Source organism: Genypterus blacodes, unplaced genomic scaffold (assembly GCF_046128005.1).
Source record: "Genypterus blacodes isolate CSIRO-AG114 ecotype Tasmania unplaced genomic scaffold, CSIRO-AGI_Gbla_v1 ptg000438l_1, whole genome shotgun sequence".
Classification (NCBI taxonomy): domain Eukaryota; kingdom Metazoa; phylum Chordata; class Actinopteri; order Ophidiiformes; family Ophidiidae; genus Genypterus; species Genypterus blacodes.
The window spans coordinates 6,207,501-6,231,608 of NW_027467208.1; the positions used below are offsets into that span (position 1 = coordinate 6,207,501).

The 24,108-nt window shown below is 50.2% G+C and overlaps 1 protein-coding gene across 8 annotated transcripts in view; it reads left to right on the forward strand.

The window, feature by feature from the left end:
* rbms3 (RNA binding motif, single stranded interacting protein) overlaps positions 1-24,108 on the forward strand; it is a 205,021-nt gene that overhangs the window by 153,025 nt on the left and 27,888 nt on the right. For all 8 annotated transcript variants that reach the window (XM_076139246.1, XM_076139249.1, XM_076139247.1 and 5 more), the window contains 2 exons: positions 382-539; positions 3,987-4,066. In XM_076139246.1, the coding sequence (XP_075995361.1) occupies positions 382-539; positions 3,987-4,066 (238 nt within the window). The remainder of the gene's footprint in view (positions 1-381; positions 540-3,986; positions 4,067-24,108) is intronic.

Consider the following 24,108-nt stretch of genomic DNA (forward strand, 5'->3'; position numbering starts at 1 on the left):
GACTCAGACAGACACACACAGCACACTGCACACTGTGAATCTTGTGAATCTTGTGCTTAAAACCGGTCAAAGACGAAAAAGTCTCCATCAAAAATACAGTAAGCTTCAGTAAATACAAGCTTGTACAGTTGCTACACACACACACACACACACACACACAGGTGGACAATGAAGTATTGATGTATTGGCCAAACATCACAGGAGCTCAGACAGTTTTGTTGTTCAGCTCAACAACACAAAGCTTATGAATCTTCTACGATGTCTTCTACGACGGTTGACTGACATGCATTTCTCACGCTGTATTCCTCTCTTCTCTCCCTCCCCTCCCCTCGCCCCCTCTTCTCCTCCTCCTCCTCCTCTCCTGCTCCCTGTGGTCTTCAGCAACAGGAGCAGGACCCCACCAACCTGTACATCTCCAACCTGCCAGTGTCGATGGACGAGCAGGAGCTGGAGAACATGCTGAAGCCGCTGGGTCACGTCATCTCCACCAGGATACTGAGGGACGCCAACGGGGTCAGTAGAGGCGTCGGCTTTGCCAGGTACAGAATCATAATAACAATCATAATAATAAATGTGTCGTCAAAGCTCTCATCTCATCAGGCGTGACTCCCTGAGATGTCTGCTCCATTAGTGTTAAGATTTGATCGCAATGGCTTGTGGGAGAACGACACCCTCCAAGGATTCTTGTGTGAAAGGAGAAGCTACAGACTGATTCCCACACACACACGTGCCCGAATCGATGCTGGGGCCACATGTACCCAGTGTGTTTACACGCATGCATGGATTCATGCGTTCACACCTTTGTCAGTAGAGTCGTTCTGTAATTGCGGTTGTATTTCCAGCACGGCCCGAGTGTTTATTGCTTTTTTACTTAGAAAAGTTTCCACTTCAGCTTGTTAATCCCCCAAAGTCATAAATTGCTCTGTCCTTGCGCTCGCCAGCAGCCACCAGGCGCTCGTTCCTCTCCACATTATTCCCTTGTTTACCCAGAGGAGGCCACAGAAGCGCCATCTTGCAGGGATTTTTCTTAATCACCTGCTCTGGCTCAACTCCCCTCCTATTCCCTGCTCTATTACCAAGGGTTAGAGGAGGACAGACAGTCTCTCACACACACACACACCCACACACACACACACACACACACACACACACACAGAGCGGATCATGCATAAACTATATACGCACGGAAGCAGACACGCACGCTCACACACACGTACGCAGACAGGCAGGTAAGCAGCTTCCTGCAGACCGACAAGCAGAGCATGGCAACAACCTGCTACAGGCCACCTGTTCAAGCAGCCCTCAGTGGGAGGGGGAGAGAGGATGATGGAAAGAGTGAGAAGGCAGGAGAGAGAGAGAGAGAGAGAGAGGGAGAGAGGGAGAGATAGAGATGGGAGTGTGAAACAATGGCCAAGGAGAAGGAACTAATCATGCAGCTTATTAAAAAAGGGAAACGGAAGGTGATGGGAAGGGGAGGGACAGCGTGGGATGGATGGAGAGTGAGGGATGGTGGGAGAAAAATGGAGGACAGCGAGTGAGGGGAGTTTGCCGCGAACGAGAGAGGAAATGTTTGTGTAGCGGTGGCGGAACGGGGGAGCGGCGGCGCTGATCACTACAAGAGGGACAAAGAGGACGGGACCTCCTCCAGGGCTCACGTGTCAGCGGGCGGGCCGACAGTGGGAGCGGCAGGCGCTGAGGGTTTGGGCCACCGGGGGCATTAGAGAGAGTAAACCCAGCTAAGTGTTTGTGGGCCGATCCATTACCGTTATCAGAGCCCATTACTGCAGCCGCCGCGCTGATCAGAGCCGACAGCAGCACCTGATGCCATTAACCAGAGGCGCAGACAGGAGCCGGCCTGATCCGCCGCCGTACCTGACCGGCTGACTGGCTCACCGACCTGTTTGCCGCTCTGTCTGTTTCTCTCTGGTTGCCTGTTTCACTTGTTGTCGACCTGTTGAGCTCTGGAGAGCAGAGGAAGACGACGGATGAGCTCAGACTCACATGACCTTTGGGTGTCAGTGAATTTGTTTGTTGTGCATTTACACAGAATTCAAAGTCCGGTTCTTTTAAGTCGAGCTAATAATTGATCGCCATGGTGATCAAAGTGGATAATAGTGATTTCCTAACACATTTTATGACTCAATCATTCCACAAAAGCTGAAATTCGATGATTACTTTTCCAATATATCTGATCGGAGGTCGATAAAATGCTTTGTTTTGATAGAACACAAATTAAAAATACTCCCTGCAGTAAAATCAGGAGTTGATTGGTGGTTGATTGGTGGTTGATTGGCGGTTGATTGGCGGGGCAGTAATGCAGAATTTCCAAAGCGAATCATCTCGGCAAGCGACGATCTCCAAAGAGCGTTTGCACAATAACTACCTAAATCATCCTTTAACAAGCACTTAGTGGCGTTCGCACCGAGTTGTTGGGCCTCGGAGACGAATGAACAAGAGAGAGAAAGAGAGGGAGAGAGAGAGGGAGAGGGAGAGGGAAAAGCTTCACCCTGGCACTGGACCACATCCTGATGTGAGAGCATAACAGTAATGGTTCTTTGGGAGCGTCTGTAATTCTGTGAATGCGTTTGTAGGACCGGAAAGGAAAGCAGCGGGTTTGCAACAGCGATGCGTTCAGGGCCGCGGAGAACAGTTTAGTCACGGCAGAATGAGTAAAAAGGGGGAAAGAAGTGGGAGGAAAAAGAATACGGGGTCAACAAAAGATGGATGACAAAGGGAAGTGTGAGAGATTACGCGGCGGGGAGACAGAAACGGGGAGATGGAGAGATGATGCAGGGAGGGGGGAGCGGAGACACAAAGGGACGGACGGAAAGATGGCACGGAGAGAGAGAGAGAGAGAGGAGGGTAACGGTAAAAGATGGAGGAAATAACCAAGGTTGAAAGACGGGAGAGAAATGAGAAAGACGTCAAAAAAAAGAGGAGAGGAGAGGCGCAGACCGGCCGGGAGTAAGATGGATGGGGAGGAAGAGAGCGATAAAGAAGAAGCAGCAGCGGAGAGAGAGAGAGAAAGAGAGGGATGGATGGAGGGCTGAGATCAGAGAGGGATGAGAGACGGAGGAGTGGAGGGGCTGACAGGGGTGATGTGATTATTCCAGGAGGTGAGAGGAGATAAAACACGGAAAATGTGAGAAGAAATGAATTCCGCACGTTCCGCCGGCGTATTAGCATAAAGACGCGGGAATAACTCAAGCCGCGCGTTTAAAAGCTGTCACCTTTTAATAAGAGCGCTCTGTGCATACATCAACTGAATCTCTGTCTGTATGTGTGTGTGTGTGTGTGTGTGTGTGTGTGTGTGTGTGTGTGTGTGTGTGTGTGTGTGTGTGTGTGTGTGTGTAGAGCGACAACACACGTGCCACAGAGCAGCATTGAATCATATGACATTGTGTCATATCGCATCGTGTCGCCGCTCGATTCAACCGCAGAAAAATCACCTCACAATCTTCCAGAGGAGTAGGAGGAGGAACGAGTGTTTGGATGCCTTTCGCGGCCTTGATGTGGGTGTGGGTGTGAGTGTGTGTGTGATGTGAGAGATCAGAGCCCCCCCCCCTGCCGCACAGCTCAAAGACCTAAAAGACAACGTTTGATCCGGCGGCTGGAAAAGGGGCGAGATGAGTCAGTCAGAGTTTCTCCACGTCTCTCTTCCCTTGTCCGTCTTGCTTCCACTACAGGAATCAGCCACTACCACACACTCACACACACACACACACACATCATTTCTCCATCCTGTTGCTCTCCTATTAGAGTGAGGGGCTGCCTAATAACTCTCTACCCCCCGCGCTCTGACTCTCATTACAAACTGAAACAGCCTCACACTCTGTCATTCCCCAGCAAATAGACCGATCCCAACACGTCTACTCACCAGGATGACTCGGCTCAGCGGGGCGACCCTGTAAACGTCGGCCATTTGTCCCTTTTTTCACGGCCTTTTCCTTTTTCTGACCTGACTGCTGCATGCTTCTGTGTTGCAGGATGGAGTCTACAGAGAAGTGTGAAGTAGTGATACAACATTTTAACGGGAAATACCTGAAAACCCCACCAGGCATTCCAGGTGAGTCCCCCCGCTCTTCCTCTCTCGGCCAATCGACACTTTCCCCATTGATAAAGCTCCTTTCTAATGTCTTTATGGTAATTGTTGGTCTCAGATCTGCCGGACAGCTTGATAGATTGTGCACACGGGGGTTTCTGACATCTGACGGCCGCTGTCGTGGCGACAGCTGAATCTCTCTCTCTCCCTCTCCCTCTCTCTCCTCTCGCTATCTCTCTCTCTCTCTGTCTCTCTCCCTGGTGGTGCCGCTGCAGGCTGGAATATCTCGGGTCGGGAGAAAAGCCCTCTTAATATTCACACTCATGCCTCTGTGCTGTTCTTTGCAATCTACTTAAGAGCTTGCACTCTCGCCTCATTCCCTCTCTTGCTCTCCCTCTCTCTCCCTCTCTCTCCCTCTCTCTTCTTGTCGTTTCTCTCCCCCCCTCCCTCCGCCGCTCCAGACGGCGGAGCGAGGCGGGCCAAGGAGAGAGGGCAGAGTGAACTTTGGGGGGGGGGGCAAGACGTGGGTTTCAGAGAGGGAGATATTGCGTGTCAAAACTGAAATGTTGTCTTTTCGCGACGTCCCAAAACTGCCCTTGACTCGGACGACGAGGCGGCAGGGGAAAAACAAAAAGGGAGGAGGGGAAGGAAGGAGAGTGAAGGTATTAAATACAGAGTCAGAGGGAAAGGCCAGGACGGAGGGGAGGGGAGGGGGGGACGGGAACGCTGTGTAAGCAGGTTTTGGGGCCAGATGCTGCAGAGCTCGGAGCGCCTCCTGCATCCCAACAGGGCCTTGAAACCCAGACGGGGGCCGCGGCGAGGATTTCTCCTTCACCCCCGGTGGCAGCTTTATGAACAACACGCACACCCCGGCTCATAAAGCTCCTCTGCGCCGCCGCTTCCCCCGGCCATATAGCGGGGAAAAGACTCCAGGTTTAGAATATATGTCTGCATATGCTCGGGGCCGGCGGCCATTAAAGGCAAGGTGAGCCGGTTATATGGAAGACGAAGCGGTAATAGGAAACCTTTAAAGCCGTCACATGAGGCTGACCTTCCCCTTTAAGACGCTATCTCCGAGCTGCTTTACTCTTTATTGTTGTTAATGGATTGTTGAGGCCGGCGCCAAGCGTGGAGATTTACCGCCGCCGTCCACGGAAGCTCCGCGTCGGAATCAAGAGCTGCTCACGTCCGACTGCGTTCCGTCCCAAAGCGTCTTGTGAAATCCGTCTTTCCCGTCTCGTCTGTCAAACACCTTCACTTGTGTGTGTGTGTGACGATGCCGGCGTTGGCTTTTATTTGAGGTCACTCCGTCCTATTTTGGTTCTGTAGTTTCCTGTTCGGCTTTCTCTCCGTCCTTGTTGTCGGTTGAGCAGAGATCTATGGACATTCCTCCCCATGATCACACTCAGATGTCCCTGTGTGCAGCGCTCCGGGGGGTCTCTTCCTGCCCACAGGCAGCCAATCCCCATCTATGGATCTATATGTGTATCTATATGTACCTGTTAAGGGGCTGCGTGCTTGCGTTGCGTTTCATGTTTGTCTCTGTGCTTCCTCATGCATGCAGGAGTGTTTATATGTATGCATTTTTAAAGCGTGCGCCCCCTTATAAACTGTACTTGTGTGGGGACAGGGATTGTGTTGGTGTGTGTGTGTGTGTGTGTGTGTGTCATGTTGGTGGTATTTCCCCAGAGCCCCTTGCTATGCAGGACGGCTTCTTCATCCATCCTGCTTTGACAGCTCAGCGGCACCCCCCAGGGGGCCCCCGCCACACACAGCACACGCAGGAGCTACTGGCGTGTACGTGTGTGTGTGTGTGTGTATGTGTGCGCGTGCGTGTGTGTGTGACAGCCGTGACTACTACACTGTGCGAGCTTTGACACGTTATTTATATACATGCACACGCCACCTCATAAGCACAAATATAGTCATGCACCAGCAGCTTTGACCTGAAAGGAATGTCAACATCCATATAATGCTAATGAGATCCTTTCTTCCACCATTTAGTGCTCGCAACACACACACACACACTCTCTCTCTCTCGCTGTCGCCCTCCTCTCGTAGAGCCTAGCTTATTGGGGGTGTCAGGAGTGTGTGCGGGGCTCCGTTTGTAGTCGCCCTCTCCAGCTCAGGTGTTTCCAGCGGGGCGGTGAGAGAGGATATTGAGGTGTAACCCCCGCCGACCCGCACCAGGAAGTAAATATGTGGATGTCAACTGGTCAGTCAGGTCATCTGTTAAATCCAAGTCGCCACCGGGATAAATCAACAATAAGGAAGCAAGGACGCCAGCATAGCCGCTCTGTCCATATCAGCTCACAGTTTCCGCTAAACACCACAGAAAAAAAAAGAAGAGGGAGAGACGCAAACAGATGGGCGGCTTCCATTCACTTCCTGTTTAAATTGTAATATAATAACGCTAACTTCCCCGTGATTACATGAGATGTTGAGTTGATGCACAGTGTGTGAGAAGATGGCAGATGGCAGCTAATGACACTTAAACTGCCTCCTTATTCTTTCTGTTTACATTTTGATGAAATCACATGTAATCTACGCCTGCACGTGTTGCTATTATTCAAAGTAGGAACGTGACCCGCCAAAATAAAAGTCCATCTAAAAATATTATTATTTTGGCGTTGTAGCAAAAGTCAAAGTCATGGTTTAGTGACATTTCTTCTGCATTTTCTTTTGCATATTTGACATTAAGGTTCTGTAAAGTAACCAAAACAATAAGATTCTATTATTGTACTATTGTTATTCTGCTCTAGGTTGCTGATTATAGTTGTAAACATTCTCACAGCCCTTAAAGTTATTGTCCAGCAACTGATCTGTATACATGTCTGAGCATTCCATCCGTATCTTTTCACACACACACACACACACACATACACACACACACACACACACAGAGAGGCAGCCCAGCTTCTACCTCTCCATGTTGCCTAATCATCTATCCCAGTCAGGTTTGTTTGCTTGATATGAGACGTGGGCAGCAGTGAGCGCTCGGCTCGGCTCCGCTCTGCCCACGTCTGATTCTGATTCAGACAGAGGGGCTTGATCGATAGCCCTGATGGAGCACCACAGCTGTTTAGCTATTCTGTGCAATGCGGCAGCCGCTCTCCCTGTCGCCGCGCTGGGCCGTGAGCACGCATACACGCCCGCGCAAATGGACACACACATGTACTGTACGCATACCGAATCATTAAGCACAGGTAGCTCCTAAAACACGCATGTAAACGTATACAAACACACACATTACATGTAGACCCTGCGCATTGTGTTTACTTTACGTACGCTGGCATGCATGTCAAGCTTTTCTGATCAGTTTTGTCATGGTAGATGAGAAAAGAGCAATATCCTTGTGTTCCCCTGCATGTGGATTCACTCAATACACCAAATAAATAGAATTTATGAAATGTGACTACAGCAATAAACCACATTGAAGTGAGACCAACTGGGATGCTTTATGATTTACACTGCAACCCTGAGCAGTGGGAAAGTCAAAGGAAGAACTGATAAAAAGTGATTTAATCCAGCGGCTCCACTGAGCCCCGGCTGATTAAAGCCCTTCATCCCACAATGCATTAAACCGGTTACAGATGACACGCTATGGTAAATGTAATTTGAACCGGAGATACATTAGACGTTGTTTGGTTTGGGCAGGTGGGTAATCTGGTGTACGAGCCATATTGTGTGTCAGCAGTGGCAGGAAGGAAATTGATAACGTTTGATGAAGTGTATGTACAGTGCGTCGGAGTCACGTTGCTGCTCTTTGCTCAATTTAATTTGATTTCAGCTATCAAACAACAGCTAAGTAAACAAGTAGGTGTGTGTGTGTGTGTGTGTGTGTGTGTGTGTGTGTGTGTGTGTGTGTGTGTGGGCGGGCAGAAGCGGTTGCCGAGCTTTGCCAGAAGACGACACCAGACTATGATGAATCTGGCGTCCTAGCTGAGATCCAGACCAGACTGGATGTGCAGCGCCGTGTAAAAATCACAGTTTCTTCCTCTTCACTTCCGTTGTTGTTGCCTGCTCCCCTCTCCTGCTGCCAATATGGCAGCCGAGCTGAAAGTCAACTCCAATTGTCCAATAGATGCTGGATAAATAATGGAAACCACATCAGGAAGCAGCCACAGTGGCCCTGGAGATGGAACCAAAGGGAAACATGCAATGTGTACAAGCTTTCCTGTTTAGTTTTTTCCCCCCACAGTGCTCCGCCTCAGCTGTTTCTCCCTTTTAATCTCTTCTCTTTGTGGACCGCAGGCTCCGTCTCCGCCTGTCCTCACTCACACCCGCTCTGTCACTCTCTCAAAGTGCTCCGTCCAAACTTCAAACTTTGACAGAGGGCCTCCGGTGGAAAAAAAAGCCCCTCCATGTAATCGAGCAAAAGTCCCGGCTTCCCAGTTTTATTCTCATTTGCTTGTGAAATCAGGAATCCAGATGACACCGGGGCCGCTTTTGAGTCCAGGCTAATAACAAACAAAGCTCCAACCACTTTCCTCTTAAACTTAAAAGGAGAGCAGTCAAAGTGCTGTCATTACATGCAGAACACGAGAGCTTGTGCGTCGTCCACCCCCCCACCTTCCTCCCTCCTCCCCTCCCTGTTGGCATCCTCACCACGGCAACGGTGCCAAGGTAGCACAGACAGCCCACGGTATTAAAGCGTCCCTGGCTTATTAAGGCGAGTCCCAAATCGCTCTGTAAGTCACAAAAAGCCCTTCTGAAACTGTCAGTCATACTCCAGTAATCCATGTTAATTTCTCCGATCCCTCCCACATTCCCCCGGCTAATAAGCGCTCTGTCAGCAGGCCCGCTCCTCTCCCCCGATGGCGCTTGGATCCGACGCGCAGCCAAGTCGGGGGTTTGCGGCTTCGGCTGTCAGCGTGTCACAGAAGTGTGCGTGTGTGTTTGTGCGTGCGTGTTTTTGTTTAGATGTCTCCTTTTTTTGCGAGTGCACTTTTAAGGATGTTGCGTTGTAATAGATCCCCGTCACACACACACACACACCCATCCCTCGCTGCTGATTGCACCCGTCTCCCATTAGAGGCGGCACTCACAGGAAGTTATTATTGGCATCCCCAGTAAATCAGACGGCTTCCTGAAAAAGATATTTAAAAAAAAAAATAGGGGATCAATTTCCCCCGATGCACTTTCTCATTATAACCTTATCTCGCCCACAGACAATAATCTGGATTTGTCACGCTTTGTTTGTTCTGCCGCTGAACTGTATCAATCACGAGCGCCAAGCCAAGCCAGCACTGGGTACAGAGACGGGTAGAGGAGTGTGTGTGTGTGTGTGTGAGTGGCCCGTGTGTGTGTGTGTGTGTGTGTGTGTGTGTGTCGCTGAGATATAAAGTATTCACCTGCTGTAGTCCCCTTCCACGGAAAAATGATATAAGCCCTTTGATTGGCTTCAAAGTTTGTTTAGGCAGAGGAGAGAGGAGCGGCGGATCCTGGAGGGGTTTAGGCAGGAACAATTGACTTTGCTCTCCACTCAGCCGCGTGTAATGTGGAGAGAGAGGGAGAGAGAGAGAGGGAGAGGGAGAGAAAGAGAGAATAAATGACAGTTACCACCGGAAAAAGATACATAGAGAGAGAGAGAGAGTAATGGGGAGAGATGTAGTCGGGAGTTCAATGGGATGAAATAGATTGGGAGCAGAGAGAGGGAGATAAGAGGGAGCAGATGGAAAAGGGCAGCAGAGAGGAGAGAGTGGAGGAAGAGGAGGAGGAGGAGAAGGGGGCCGTACGTCGGATCAGTCCGGTTCACGTTCCGTGATTGGGGAAGGTTAACATTTTGAGTCAAGTTCGGGTTGAAAGGATGAAAGGACGACACTGACGGCCCGACCGGCTCCTCCAGCTTGACCCCCGGCGACCTCGGCCCAGCTGTCCGGCCGACGCTCACATCGCCCCCCCCCCCTCCTCCCTGCACCTCCTCTTTCTCTGTCGCCCTCCCACACACGTCTCTCCTTGCTCTCTCTCTCTCTGTTGTCCTTGCTCTCACCCGTCCCTCTCTCTCCCTCCCTCTCTCATCTCCCCCTCTCCTCCGCCGCTGTCTTTCATCCCGACGCTCCCCCTCACCGCCCTCCCCCTCCTCTTTTTGTGTTCCTCCCTGATTACACACATTCCTTCTCATCCCTCCCTATTGCGTTCTCCGTGGACACCGCAGGAACAAACCATAACTCAAACGCGTGTTCATGACGTTGTGAGATCCCAGAGAACCAGAGGCGATGTGTCTCTGCAATTCTTTCCGAAAAGTAACATGACCTCATCTTTCTGGGCAGATTCAGAAGGTGCGTTGATCTCTTAGACTCATCGCCCGCCGCTCCGTCCTACATTGGAAGATTAAGTGGAGCTGAGGAGGATCATCACGGTCCAGGGTCTGTGCGGTATGCAGGCAGATCAGCAGACTCTGTGCTTCACTGCTCTGATCCTCCTGAGCGTGTTGAGGTGATGCGTACGCGCCTAGGAGTCTTTATCCAGCTTGACCTTAGTCGACCTCCGCGCCGGTGTTGCGCTTGTGCGTCCGGGAAGCAGGAAAACAGCGGGCATCAGTTTACAGCCCGACCACGTCACCGCCAGCGTCCCACAACACAGAGGGCAGCCAGATAAATGGAGCTGCTCTAGCGCCCCAAAATAGAGCGGAGGCCTTCATTAGAACAGGACGCAGGCTGTGTGGGAACAAGCGGAGGTCAGGGCGGTCAGACCCGGTTATTTCTGTCACGACAACCGGACCTCCAGCAGTGGACCGCCCATTCATTCATCCCAGCTGCCTGCCAGCATGCATAGGGGACATGCAGACTCACACACACACACACACACACACAGATACAGATACGAGGAGCGCACACACACACACACACACACCTACACGACATGCCAACGGACAATCAGTCAGACTGGGCCGCATTCCATTCGGTGACAGGCTCGCTGTGATGGCATCCTGGTTTATTTGTGGTTATTACTGCGCACACGAGCGTGACTGACTCTCTCTCTCTCTCTCTCTCTCTCTCTCTCTCTCTTTCTCTCTCTCTCTCTCTCTCTCTCTCTCTCTCTCTCTCTCCCCCTCTCTTTCCCACATATTGGAATTTGGGTGGCAACGTCTTGTTTATTTCTGGTGCTTTTATAATATGCTCTTGTGTGTGTGTGTGTGTGTGTGTGTGTGCGTGAGAGTGTGTGCATGCGCGTGTGCGTGCGCGCGTGTGTGTTCGTGATTTAACTCACAGACACTTTGGCCACTGCAAGAAAACACCGGTAACACAGGAAAGAAACAGAAAACATGCCAACAGAATGATTTCTTACACTCGCGTTTCCTTCCGTCTGTGTGTTGAGGACTCTCTCTCTCTCTCTCTCTCTCTCTCTCTCTCTTTCTCTCTCTCTCTTTCTCACTTTCCGTCTGTCTTCCTCTAGAACTCTCTCACACACACACGCACACAAATGCACCAACGTCAATAGCCCATTAGGAGTGTGTTGCTTTCATTACCTGCAGCTACGGCCCTTAGAACGTCTGCAAAGTTGAGTACAGCAGAGAGGAGCCGGCCAGGATTGCAGTATAAATATATATACGTATACAGAGAGAGAGAAGTAATTGCTGTCTCTCTCTCTCTCTCTCTCCTCCTTCCCTGCCCTACGCGTCAGGTGGGAAGTATGAATGGATGGTGTCTCGGGACCCCCCTCCCCTGCTGTGCGCCGCCATATCTCGCCGGGCTCAAGTATTAGGGGGAAAACAGAGAGCTTTAACGGCCTCGGAGACTCCGAGCGTCGCCGCCGTCGCCACTCCGAGCGTACACGGTGTCGTGGGAGTAAAAAGCAAAGGAATCAGGCGAAGCACTCGAGCAGCAGCAGCAGCAGAGAGGCGCCAAAAAGATGTATACCCGCCTCAGAAGTCTCTCCCGTTTCATGTCTGTGGCTGGCGGCGCTGTAGTGAATCCTGTGCTGCCGGGTAGCTTCCCTGTCAAAGAGGAATTTTGTATTTGTCTTCCTTTTTTTTTCCTTAAATCGTCGTGTTTTCAGACTCCGGAAAGTGCAGGAAAGGGTCAGGCAGACAAAAACGTCTCAGGGGTTGTTTGATTTCTTTATTTAAGCCCAGCCGATGTCAGATTCTGCGAGGGAATTATGACGTTTTCTCTCAGAATCTAACCCACGTTCACCGAAAGGATCACAGCGGCGGTTTTAGCATGTCGTAGTCCATTAACCACAAGCCGTGTTCTGCTTTACATTACATCGCAGCCCATTTTCAGACGCATACCGTAGATTCTCCAGATTAATGGTTTCCCTTCCTGGCAGCCGTACTCCTTTCCATTAATACCACCGGTACGCCAAGAAACCTCACCCGGCACAGACTGGAGGCTCGCTGTGTGAAATGTAATCCATCACAGTCTCAGGTGTTAGTTCTCCCTCTCTTTCTCTCCCGAATTCTGGGCGGCTTACGGCACTTAAAGAGCCTCGTTCAGCGGCGCCTTCAAGGACGCCGCAGAGGAGTGGGATTTGTGAGTCGCGGCTAAATGAAACGTGGGGGAAAGTCAAAACAAAACCTGAACCAAACCAGCAGCAGCGTAGAATATACATAATGTGTAGTTAAAGCTTGAGTTTGAGACTTTTAAACAAAACTACTACTGCATGTCTCTGTGGCGCCTCCTACTGGTTTAATACCAAGGGCAGTGAATTCCAGCCTATTTATTCTATTCTATTGATGATGTTTGCCCTTCCTCCTCTCTGTAGACTTGTGTATACTGCTACTCTGATGGCGTGGCCTTCTCTCCGTGGCTCTGGCTGTATTCCAGGTCGCTCCGATGTACAAGTTCTCCCATTCACCAGGCTGCTGCTCCTCCCACACACATTTATGAATTACCTTCAGCAAGTCACATCCGCCCACAGATGCATCTCAGATCAATTTCTCAGGATGTCTTATTTGTGGAACGAGCAGCAGGGCTTGGTGCAGCGGAGGGGAAGAGGGCGGGGAGGGGGTGAATGCAGTCAGGGGGGTGTATCCAATTTCAGGCTGCAAAGCAAAGCGGCTTTGGATATGAAGCGTTATACAGCAGATTTTCTAAGTGGAGCTGATATTGATTCACTGCGGCCCCGGTGAACTTCAGGCCAAACTCAGAGCAGGTCAGCTCTCAGACACGCCGCCACCTTACACGGCCTCAGTGTCAATTACCAACCTTTCAACACAACAATACAGAAAGACAGTAGAAGGTACAATGTTATTTAGCCCACACAAATGCACAAGTTATCAAAAAAATATATGACATATATGTTTTATAAGGTCTAACACGTGATTGGCTGATGATCATCACCCGCGCCCTTTGAAGCGCACACGATGAGGCAATAACAAACATATGGCCCACAGCGTCACAACAAACGTGACCGTAAACATATTTATGAAGAAGATCATTAAGCCGAAAGACGACAAAAAGGACAACAATGCAGGACAGATGGGCTTTGATCACACGCGTGTTAACATGGAGCCATTACACGTGACTGCAAGCTCAACCTGCAATCTACAGAAGAAAGGAATGACACAACAGGATGCTTGTGACCTTGTGATATACTGTCATCTGTTACATTCACAACTTCAACAAAGGCGTATTGTTACACACACACACACACACACACACACACAGCATGTCATATAAATAAACAACAACGTAAACATCTTAACTAAAGCGGCCTGGACCCTGATGAGAGCTGATTAACGGAGCTCTGTAGTTTTTTGTTAATTCCATCAATAATTCATTCTCCACTGCAATCAATGTCTGATTGAGCTGACCTGTGGGATCAATAGCAACTTTTTCTTCTTTTTTGTTACTTCCCGGGTCAGAACCCCTGCAGGCTGAGAGAAACTTAGTCTTTGCTCAGGGAAAAGAACAGCTGAGGCTCTTTGTGAGGGACGACGCTAAAACTCTGCTGACATCTCATTTGTCTGCAATTTGTGATGTCAAGACTTGAACAATTAGATGGAATTTAAACTTTAAAGCAGCAGGAGGTGACTTTTTAAGCCCCCCAGTGTTGTGTTATTGTAATTGCATCCATTTTGTCACTTTAGTTTTTGGCCCAAACACAGTTTTTCCACAAAGCTGCGTCCTCTAATAACACACCACTGTCATGGTTTGTTTACGCCGTAATGCGAACAGATCCGGCACAGGGAGGCTTTACCTGAACACACACCGGGCCAATCTGACACACACATTTCTCTGATACATGTGCGCTGGTATGAATATGAAGGTCAGAAAGCAACATTTGTGCAGCTTCAACCCTCAGTTAAAGACGTTGATGTGCTTTTATTAGCGCTGCTGCAGAAAGAGTGCAAGCTTGCTGGGAAAATAGGATCTCACACACACACACACACACACACACACACACACACACACACACTGCAAAGACACAGCGCTGCATCCTCTACGTCGTAAATTGGAATGTATATCCATATTTTAATAATTCAGACTTTAACAGTGTTTGAACTCCCTGCATTCTGCCTGCTGGAGTGAATAATAATCAAGATATTTACAATTTTTGTCATCGGGCCAATCCTCCTCTCTGTAAATAAGGCATGTTGGAGTTCTTCCCACATTACAGCTGGTACTGATAAAAGGTCTGACCACCCAGATGCTCCATTTTTCCCACAGAAAACTTTCACGTTATGTAATTCTGTGGAGCATGAGCATTAATCACAAGAGTTTTCATCTCCGTGGTAATGGGCTCTGATGTGCAGCCGCACACTGAGCAGCACACACACTCGGCACCCCTCTGCGACTGCACGTACTCCGGCTCCTTCGCCCGTCTGAGGCGCAGAATTAAAAGTTGTTGTCCTGCCATTTAGCCATCTGTTCTGCAACTTCTGTGTCTCTCTTCGTCACACTTACTTTCGCCCGGCGCGTCTTTATCTCTATCTTCCCCTTCATAGACACACACACACACACACACACTCGTGGGGCGCACGCCGAGCACGCATTGTAAACCAGTGAACACACCATGGCTGCATATTTGAAATTTGGTAATTGCTTTTTGGAAAACGTGAGAAAAGGGAAAGAACATTGCTTCAGAGTCTAATTATTACAGAATGCCTCCCCTGAAAAATAATAAAAGGAGAAGAAAGACAAGCGAGTGGGGCCGTGGTGGGTGTTGGGATCTGGTTAACTCTTCAAATGGGCCCATTATGGGGTAAAATCAACAGCGGGGGAGTGTTAGATGTGCACGCGTGAGGGGGAGAGCGCGTGCAAATCCTCTCCGCTCGCGCAGCCATTACAAACGAGTGGATTAGGCGGCGGACCCCTGCCAGGACATTGAATGGATGAGAATGGGAGAAAAGAGGGAGGCTGCTCCTCTCCGGCATTACCTAAATAACAGGCCCGGGAATTCAATAAGCGCCGGCCTCATCAGACCTCATCAGCTCCCCCAAATAAGCCGCACATCATAGCGGCTGGTGGTGGGCTGGTTGCCGCTGGTGACAGATGAGAGTTGCTATGTGGCTCGCTGCTGCTGCTGCTGCTGCTGCTGCGCCGGCCTCCGATCCTGACACTCAATGCTGTCAGGATCTTCATTTGTTAACCAGGTGACTTGTAAACTAGTTACTGAAATCAGGTTTCTGGTGAGCTCAGTGAGGTTCTGTCTGCCATTTTGGTCAAAAATGACTGAAGCTCATAAACGTAGTCAGTGCTCGATGCTTTAGGTCCTTGTGGGGTTATTTTTGTATCACATTTATGGGTTTAATATTTCAGAAAGTCACATTTTATAAGGGTTCAGCTTGATGGAGTGGCAAAACTTTAAACCCGGTTGTGTCGGAACGGGTCTTTCGAGGCGGTGCAGTGTTCGTCTGGCTGTAGTGTTGGAGGGGAATCACAAGCTCTTGCTTTGTTCTCCCTTTGGTTCTCTCTCTCTCGCTCTCTCGCTCTTCCACACCGTCCTTGATGCGGCGTCGATGACTCCCTGATAGCCTCACCTAGCAGCTACCTTCACCGCCAGCGCTTTGCCAACGCCAGCGGTATCGACGTTGCACGTCAATATCTCTCCCGCCCCCATTACCTCCCTGTGTTTCCCAAAGGGTCAGGACATACTGAGGGGGGAGGAGGGAAAAAAAGCCACTCTCTCCCCGCATTGATCGGAAAACCCACGAACACGGAATGAGAAAAACAAAGCCTTTCATCACGGCTAAGATGTTTTAAGCAAAGGACTCGCTCAAAGTTTTCTCCACAGGTCAAAGCTTTGTTTGTTTACCGCTTTCATGTCGGCTCTGTCAGGGGGGACAAAGGGTCACAGCTCGGATAAGTGAGAGTTTGTAAGAGTTTGCTAAGCTTTTATTTTTCTCTCAGCGGAAGAATTCATAGTTTTAGTCACAGAGGGAGCGGGAAGGCTGAGGAGGAAACAGTAATCCATTAACACAGGAAGGAAGGAGGGAGGGAGGGAGGGAGAGAGGGCTGTGGGGGGGTCAGGCTGTGTTTTGCTGCGGCGTTTACAGTGCAGAGTGAAACACAGTAAGAGAGAAACACTCAGGTAACATTTTAAATACATATCAGGTTCAACATCAAGTGAACAAGCTGAGCCATTCAGAGCTGGATGCTTCTTATCGGCCCTGAATGTGAGGAGGGTTGAATGTATCTCAGTGTTGTTGTGTCACACGCTGTATTAATAACTGCTTAATCCAGCAGATACTGCAGTATCCTTGTGTATCCTTTGCATAATCAGCTCGACACTCTGCTGTCAGCAACTTTGGTGGAAACACCGAGAAGAAATTGAAGTCAAATCCGTGCGTAGAAAAGAGAGATTCAGCACGAACGATGAGTCTCCCTCTCAATCAGGTCTTTCAAGTTCAGCATGTAGAGAGATGCCTCACCTGTGGTTAACCTCACTCTGGCCTTCGATCCGGCTTTTGAGGAGTTGCACTCTGCTGGCAGCGGTTGTGTGGTTACTATGGTAACCTCTACCGTACATTGAGAGGAGGAAACTCTCGAGAAAGGTGGCATTAGTGGCACGTAAATGAGAAGTGCATCAAACGAGAGGAGGAGGAGGAGGCCTGAAGAAAAAGATTGTATAGATTCTACAAAATGACAGCTGTGTAGGTAAAGAGGTGTGTTAAGCTGCAGAGATGATATCTTAATGATACAGCAGAGTGAGAGAACAAGGTAAAGCACCGATGATCAGAGCGATAGATACATGTGCAGGAGAGTGGTGGGAAAATAACCCGGACCTCCCTGTGCTGCCTCTGGTCTGTCAATATAACATTGAGTTTGTGTGTGTGTGTGGCTTTTGAAAGCAAAAGAGCAAAGAGAACTGCACCTGCAGCTGCTATCAAGCAGTGGAAAGCTCCTTTCAGCGCTGCTTTAATTACAATCTCTGCAGCCGCGCTGAGCTCAGACACGCCGGCCTCCACTCATCGCCCGCAAAACCTCTCAGACACAACCAGAGTCGCCCGATCCCTAATCAACGACGGTGCCACTCTTCATCGATCCCCAATCAGTTACTGTAAAGGGGGAGGGGATATGGAATCCCCCCCCCGCCCTTCCACACACACACACACACAGCCTGCACCCCTTCCTTCTTATTAGTAGGGTGCCCTGCTTTCATTGATCATAAATCAACGTCACAGGCTGCATTGATCGTCAATCACCCTCTGTGACATTATTGATCTGGTCCGGTCGCACAGCTACAGGCCTCCTTTCAGCCCCTGGTCCACATTACAAACCCGGCTGTGGCGTATCGATCCTCCCTCTGATTCAGTATTGAGGGCTCTTTATTGATAATTCATTTATTGTGCTGTAATTTCATTTTCTTTCCTGTCCATGGCGTTGTTACTGGAAGCCTCTGTCGCGGGAAAAAAAGGAAGTTAACGGCCAGGGCGAGCGAAACGCTGCGCTAAGAAATGCGGACGTCTCTCGTTGGCAGCTTGGATCGCGCGTGCTGCTCAAACTTGATTGGCAGCCGTAAAGGTCAGATAAACTCGGTTGTGACTGGAAAATCATATTATTGCTGAGAGATTCCGAACCAGGCGGCGGGGGGGGGGGGGGGGGGATATTAATGGCCTCCTTTACCTTTACAATAAGCATCAAGGTAGCATTTAGCAAGGCACCTAACATCATTTTTCCTTGGCGGGGCAACAATAGGAAGCCTGTTTGTGCCGCGACCTGAATGTGAATGTGTGCAACTCTATGAATGTCAAACAGCGGAAAAAAAAGAGTGTGCACGCTCAGCAAAAAAACCCCGGGCTTGATAAATAAACAGGAAAAACACCTTTTAGCTGCAACGTTATGATGCTGAGGAAGAGGAGCAAACATCCTCACCTCACACCTCAGGATGTAAATAACCACCAGACCTGTATGTGGCCTTTCGCTTCTGTGTGATTCATCAGCATAGGAGGGAAGTTTCACGGGTCGGCGGAGGCAGTGTTGCGATGCCGGCCGCCGTTTATCTGCCCACACACACACACGCGGTGGTAGCGCCAGTCAAAGTGGAGCGGCGGCGGCAAACTCGCGAGCCAAAACCGCCGCAGAACAGAGCCAGACGGGTTCAGCATCACACGGCCGAAGAGAAGCAATAAGGCCTCGCTTCTTATTCATGCCACCCCAGCACTTTTGGAGGCGAACACCTAATCCATTATCCATTCCTGCCTTGCTTCAAAGTTCATTCAAAGGGAATCTGGACTCCCAAATCACAGAGCGCAGTTTGCAAAACCTGAACTGTCAATCTGTCTCCTTTTCTCTCCGTCCGATCAGTAAATTGATAAGACAGCGACTCATAACAACAACCTTTTCTCCGAATCTTTGGCGTTCTGTATGCGTGAGAGGTGGCGTTCCTTCGAGCCGAGGTGTTATTCCTGGTGCGCGTTTCCAGTCTGGCGCTCTACCCTTCACATTCTGGAAACGACCGCTAACGTGACCACAGGTAATTCCTCCCCCCGGCCCAGCTGTGCAGAGTGCCCACCGGTCGCCTGTCTCGCTGCTGTGTGGCCCTGTCTTACATTAAAAACATCTGCCACCGCCGCTTTCTACATTTCACAACCCCATTCCCCCCCAAAAAGAAATTGCTGATGAAGCTAGGTTTCAGTTCCCGCCGCCTCCGGTTGTCCCACAGGAGTTTGGCCCCTGCACTTCCAGCTCCCGCTTTCCATTTTGCAAAATAAGTCCCAGCCTTTTTTTCTTTCTTTAAAATCACACTTAGGTCTGTCGTAATTAATCGCACGAGACGAAGAGCATTCGCGTTGTTGTTTTGCGATCGCCTGCGCGCCCGAGATCCCATTTCCATAAGATGGCTTCAATCAATTCAAGTTGTCTGCCGCCGTTTTAGACTGATTGGGTGCCCAGACAAACATGGAGATCATCTCATCCATCAGCTTTGTTTATTTGTCTGAGCGTGGTCGGGGGGGGATCAGAGCGAACAAAAGAGAGGGAGAGAGAGAGAGAGGGATAGATAGATAGATAGATAGATAGATAGATGGATAGAATTGGTTATGTATAGGAGATAATGACGACAGAGAGCGATGCGATGCGAGCGAGATGGACGGAGTGAGAGATGGATTAGCATGTCATAGCCTCCCTACATAACATTACTCTTGTTAAGTGTGCAATAGCTCATCGATCAGGCCTCCGCCGCCTGTATTCCCTCCACTTCCCTTCCCGTAATCCATAACATCATCTCAGGCCCGGACTAGTCGGCGTGTGCAGCAGGAGCCCTCTATGGGAAAGTCTGCGCAAGGGCCGATCAATAGTCCACAGCGCCCGCGCGTGTGTGTGCGTGTGTGTGCGTGTGTGTGTGTGTGTGTGTGTGTGTGTGTGTGTGTGTGTGTGTGTGTGTGTGTGTGTGTGTGTGTGTGTGTGTGTGTGTGTGTGTGTAGCAGGTTCAGGCCCGCTTACTCGTCTGTGCAATATGGATCAGAGTTTGGGAGAGATAGGAGCTTGCAGCTGTCACTTCTACCATCGGTGAATCTCTCTCTCTCTCTCTCTCTGTCTGTCTGTCTCTGTCTCTCTCTCTCTCTCTCTCTCTCTGTCTCTCGCTCCGTGACGGCGTATCTGTCTTTCCATCTTGCCCCTCTCCTCCTCCTCCTCCTCCTCCTCCTCCTCTCAGCGCCCGCTCCCATTTATCGGGCCGTGTCACTGAGCCGCGCTCGCACTATCTCTGTTTCCACGCGCTGACGGATGCGAGGCCGAGTCAGGCGCTTGTGAGAGCTATTGACTGGGATCTGTCAAAGCCCTCCCTGCAGGGGAAGACGCCCCAGCTGCCTTCCTCTTCTTCCGCCGCCATTCCGAGCCGGTCCGTTCGCCCTTCTGGAAATGGCGACGACGCTGTTCTCTCATTGCCGCAATCCACTAAAGATGAAGTCATTGTTTTCCTATTATGGTGTCTTTCTGTCTCCCCATTCATCTCTCATCTCCAAGACCCTTTCGTTGAACATTCTCTCTCCGCCCTGCATCTATCTGTGTCCGTCCATGTGTCTCACTCCCCTCTCCTCCCCCGTCTCCCCTCCACTCCCTCTCTCGCCGTCTTTCCCACAAGACACAGCTCCTCAGCCCGGGTTGACAGGTCAAGCCGGCTGATGGGAATCAGACAGTCGTTGATCCAATTAGCGCTCCCCTCCAGCAGTCTTCTGAATGCGGCAGGATTCCAATGAAATACTGTCCCTCTCCCCCTCTCTCTCTCTCTCTCTCTCTCTCTCTCTCTCTCTCTCTCTCTCTCTCTCTCTGTTCCTCTGCAAATACGTCCTTGCAGCAGACGACAGTGAGTGAAACAGATATGCTTAGCTCATACATTATTAGGGGGGAATGTAAAAGTTTCAGAGGAAATGGTCCCTTCAGTGAAGCTTTTCAGACCCGGCATATTTTGGCACCGGCGGGCTGAACGGTCCTTTCTGTTCAGCCTCTTTAGGACTTTGCACACACTCGGTGGAAACCAAGGCCGGCCCAGTTTGACTCCCAGCCTTCTGGCTCAGGCTCTTCCTTGTAAGAGGCCTCTTTTGTTACCGAGTCGATGGTGAAAAGCCGACTGATTCAGCGAGCAAAAAAACCCAGCCGATCCCTCCGCAGCTTGGGGGGCATTCCTGCTATGATTTCACCATTCAGGCCAAACAGATGTACGGTCCAATTCTGAGCAGCGGATGAATGTTTGACACGCTGACATTGATGTATTCTAATAAATGTGCTCATTTGCATTCACGGATCAAGATGTTACTTAGCTGGAGCACGCCGCCTCTCTTTGTCCTTACATACCAGCCAGAGGAGGGATGGTGAGATGTGGTGTTGTCTCTCCTCTGGCTGTTCTTCTGTGGGACAAAAGGCTGATTTCCCCCAGATGCTAGCCCACAAAAAACAATAGCAACGGCAATAATTACTTATTCACAAATTAGGCCTGCACAATGGGCCATATTAGCATCCACATCACCTGTTCTGCACACGCATGGACCCACGATGGGCAGAAACCAAAGAAAGATGAGGGAAACTGTGTCAGTGTGCAGGCAGCAGGAGATCTGTGCTATAGGATCAACACACACATCCTCTCTGTTAGCGTAGCAGCTACGCTCTGCGGGTGCACACATTACATTACATTACATTACGAGCATTTGGCAGACGCTTTTATCCAAAGCGACTTACATTACATTACCACCCTACGCAGAGGGGGGAGCAATTGAGGGTTCGGTGCCTTGCTCAGGGGCACCTTGGCAGGGACTCGAACCGGCGACCCTCCAGTTCCCAAGCGGAAGCTCTACCCACTGAGCTACTGCCTCCCCCACACGCGCGTTTAGTCGCTAATAAACCCCAACAGGTATGATTGTAAGGTTTTACATGTCGGAACGCATACAAATACCATGAATTAGGTTTAAAAGGAGTTGGTTGTTCGCTAGAAATAGCACCGAATTATCGCCTCGCACACATGCTTTAACAACAATGCTAACACTAGATTCAATTTCAATGGCTATTGTAATTACGTCGGTTCCTTTTAGCTGCTGGTGTTTGTGTGTGTATGTGTGTGTCTATTGATGAGCAGAGAGCCGTGACTATCTGTTCAGAGGCGAGCCAGCGGTGTGAAGCTGCGATCAGCGAGGCCACAGTTCCGAGTGTGGTGTTGCGTAATGAGGCGTTTCTATGGCAAATAAGATAAGAAATCATTTCTGAGTTCCACGTCATTTTCCTTCACGTTTGCATTGTTATAGGGCAGCAAATTAAGACACGGCAGAGATTTCCTGAAGCAATCCCCCTGCAGCATATGCTATCACGCCGGCCAGGGTGTGTTTGTGTGTGTGTGTGTGTGTGTGTGTGTGTGACCTAGGGATGCAACATCAGCAAGCTTGAGCGCTCAGCCAGTGGCCTAGTTTATTCCTGGCTGCACCGAAGATGATGGTGTGTGGTGAGAGATTTTAGTAGTGTTTAGAGTTTATACTGCGCGTGTTTGTGTGTGTGTGTATGTGTGTGTTTCGGTGGATCAGGGGGTGGGCGGGGTGTTGATCTTGGGCTGGAGTCTTAAGCAAATTGGCGAGCTTCGCTGTGGGAACTGGCAGTCGCCGGGGGGAAAACATCAACGTGCTCCGTGTCAGATTCTCCAAATTTCACCGGTAGCTAATTATCTCCCAGAGTGCCAGCGGAGAGGTTCGGAGGAGCGTTTGTTGTTTTTCCTCCGCAGCGCCTCTCTCGGTGAACTCTCCTGGGCCGGCTGGGAGAAGTTTGGTTCCCTCCGTAGGCCCCCAAGCCACATGTACACACACAAACATTGTCTCTTAACTTCTTTCAGAGAAGTTTTGTTTGGTCCCTCAGTAGCCCCCGTAGTCACACACACACACACAGACACACACACACACAGACTGACACTCACACACTCGTTATTCTCTCTATAGCCCTCTGATCATTTGCATCACAGACTCCTACAATTTACTGCAAAACAATTCTCTCCAAATAGGGAGGCAGTTACATTAGTTTACTGTCAGAATGGAAATGAGCAAACAAATCATGATGGTGGCGTGCGAGTGCCAAGATGGCTCCATTCGGCGGGGATTCCCTTTGTCATAAAGGTGTTTTATTGCTGTCACTGCCTTGTCAATCTCGTCTCCTCGCCTGTCATGTGATCGCAGTGTGCTTGTCGTTGTTATCGAGGCCCCGCGAACTCTCTTAACATCTGGTGGCTGGGAGATTAAAGCGTCATCTCCGGCGCGTTTGAAAGGCCTGGTTGCTCTCTTCACCGTCCCTACGTCCGCCCGTAGTTGTCACAGAGCGGCGGTGTCACAAGCTGCCGGGGGGGAGGGGTGCTGTAATGGGAAGGCGATGACAGGCGAGCAGTCAGGTCGTCTCTGGGTGCAGCGGCCGCCAGGTGCAGGGGGGAGCAGAACTGTTTCCAGTGTTTGGACAAGCGAGCGGCCTCACCGGGCGCCGAGCTGTCGCCAAAGTGTGCCGCCCTCCCAGGGAAGCCGGGGGGGGATTTGTGTTCAGATTGGCGAGTCTTGGTCCCCTTTACCAGACTGTAAAGTGTAGAATAGTACAGAAAACATGGATGTATACAAATTGTCATCTTTGCCCAAAACAGAACAGGTGGTGTTCAGAGCTTTATCTCTCTCTCTCTCTCTCTCTCTCTCTCTCTCTCTCTCTCTCTCTCATACTCTCTTTGTGCTCTCCTGCGATTTGTCGAGTTTATCCCCTCTCAACCACCACCACCCCTCCCCTCCCCCCGCCCCCCCCCCCCCCCACCCTCTCATCTCTACAGTCCACTTCCACAGAGAGATTCCAATCTCGCTGACGCAAACTAAAAGGGGGACGGACACTGTAAGACCCCCAGATCCCCGGCCAAGAAAGCCACCCGTTTCTCACGAGAAAACACTGACTAAAGCCTTTTTCTCTCTCTCCCCCCGCCCCCTTCGCTTTTCTCTGCTTCTCTTCACGTTCCTCTTCTTTCACCGGGCCTGTCTTTCTTCAGACTTTTTCTTCTCTCTCCTCTCGCCCGTCCATCTCCAGAGTCCTCTACCTGCTTTTCGTCTCTTTTGATGCTCACCTGCAGCCGAAGCGTGAGAATGTGCCCTTTGAAGAGTTATCTTTATGGCGCTGTAGGTCATCGCAACACATCCACTAACCTTTTATTGGCAATTATGCATACAAAAAGGCTGTTGATAT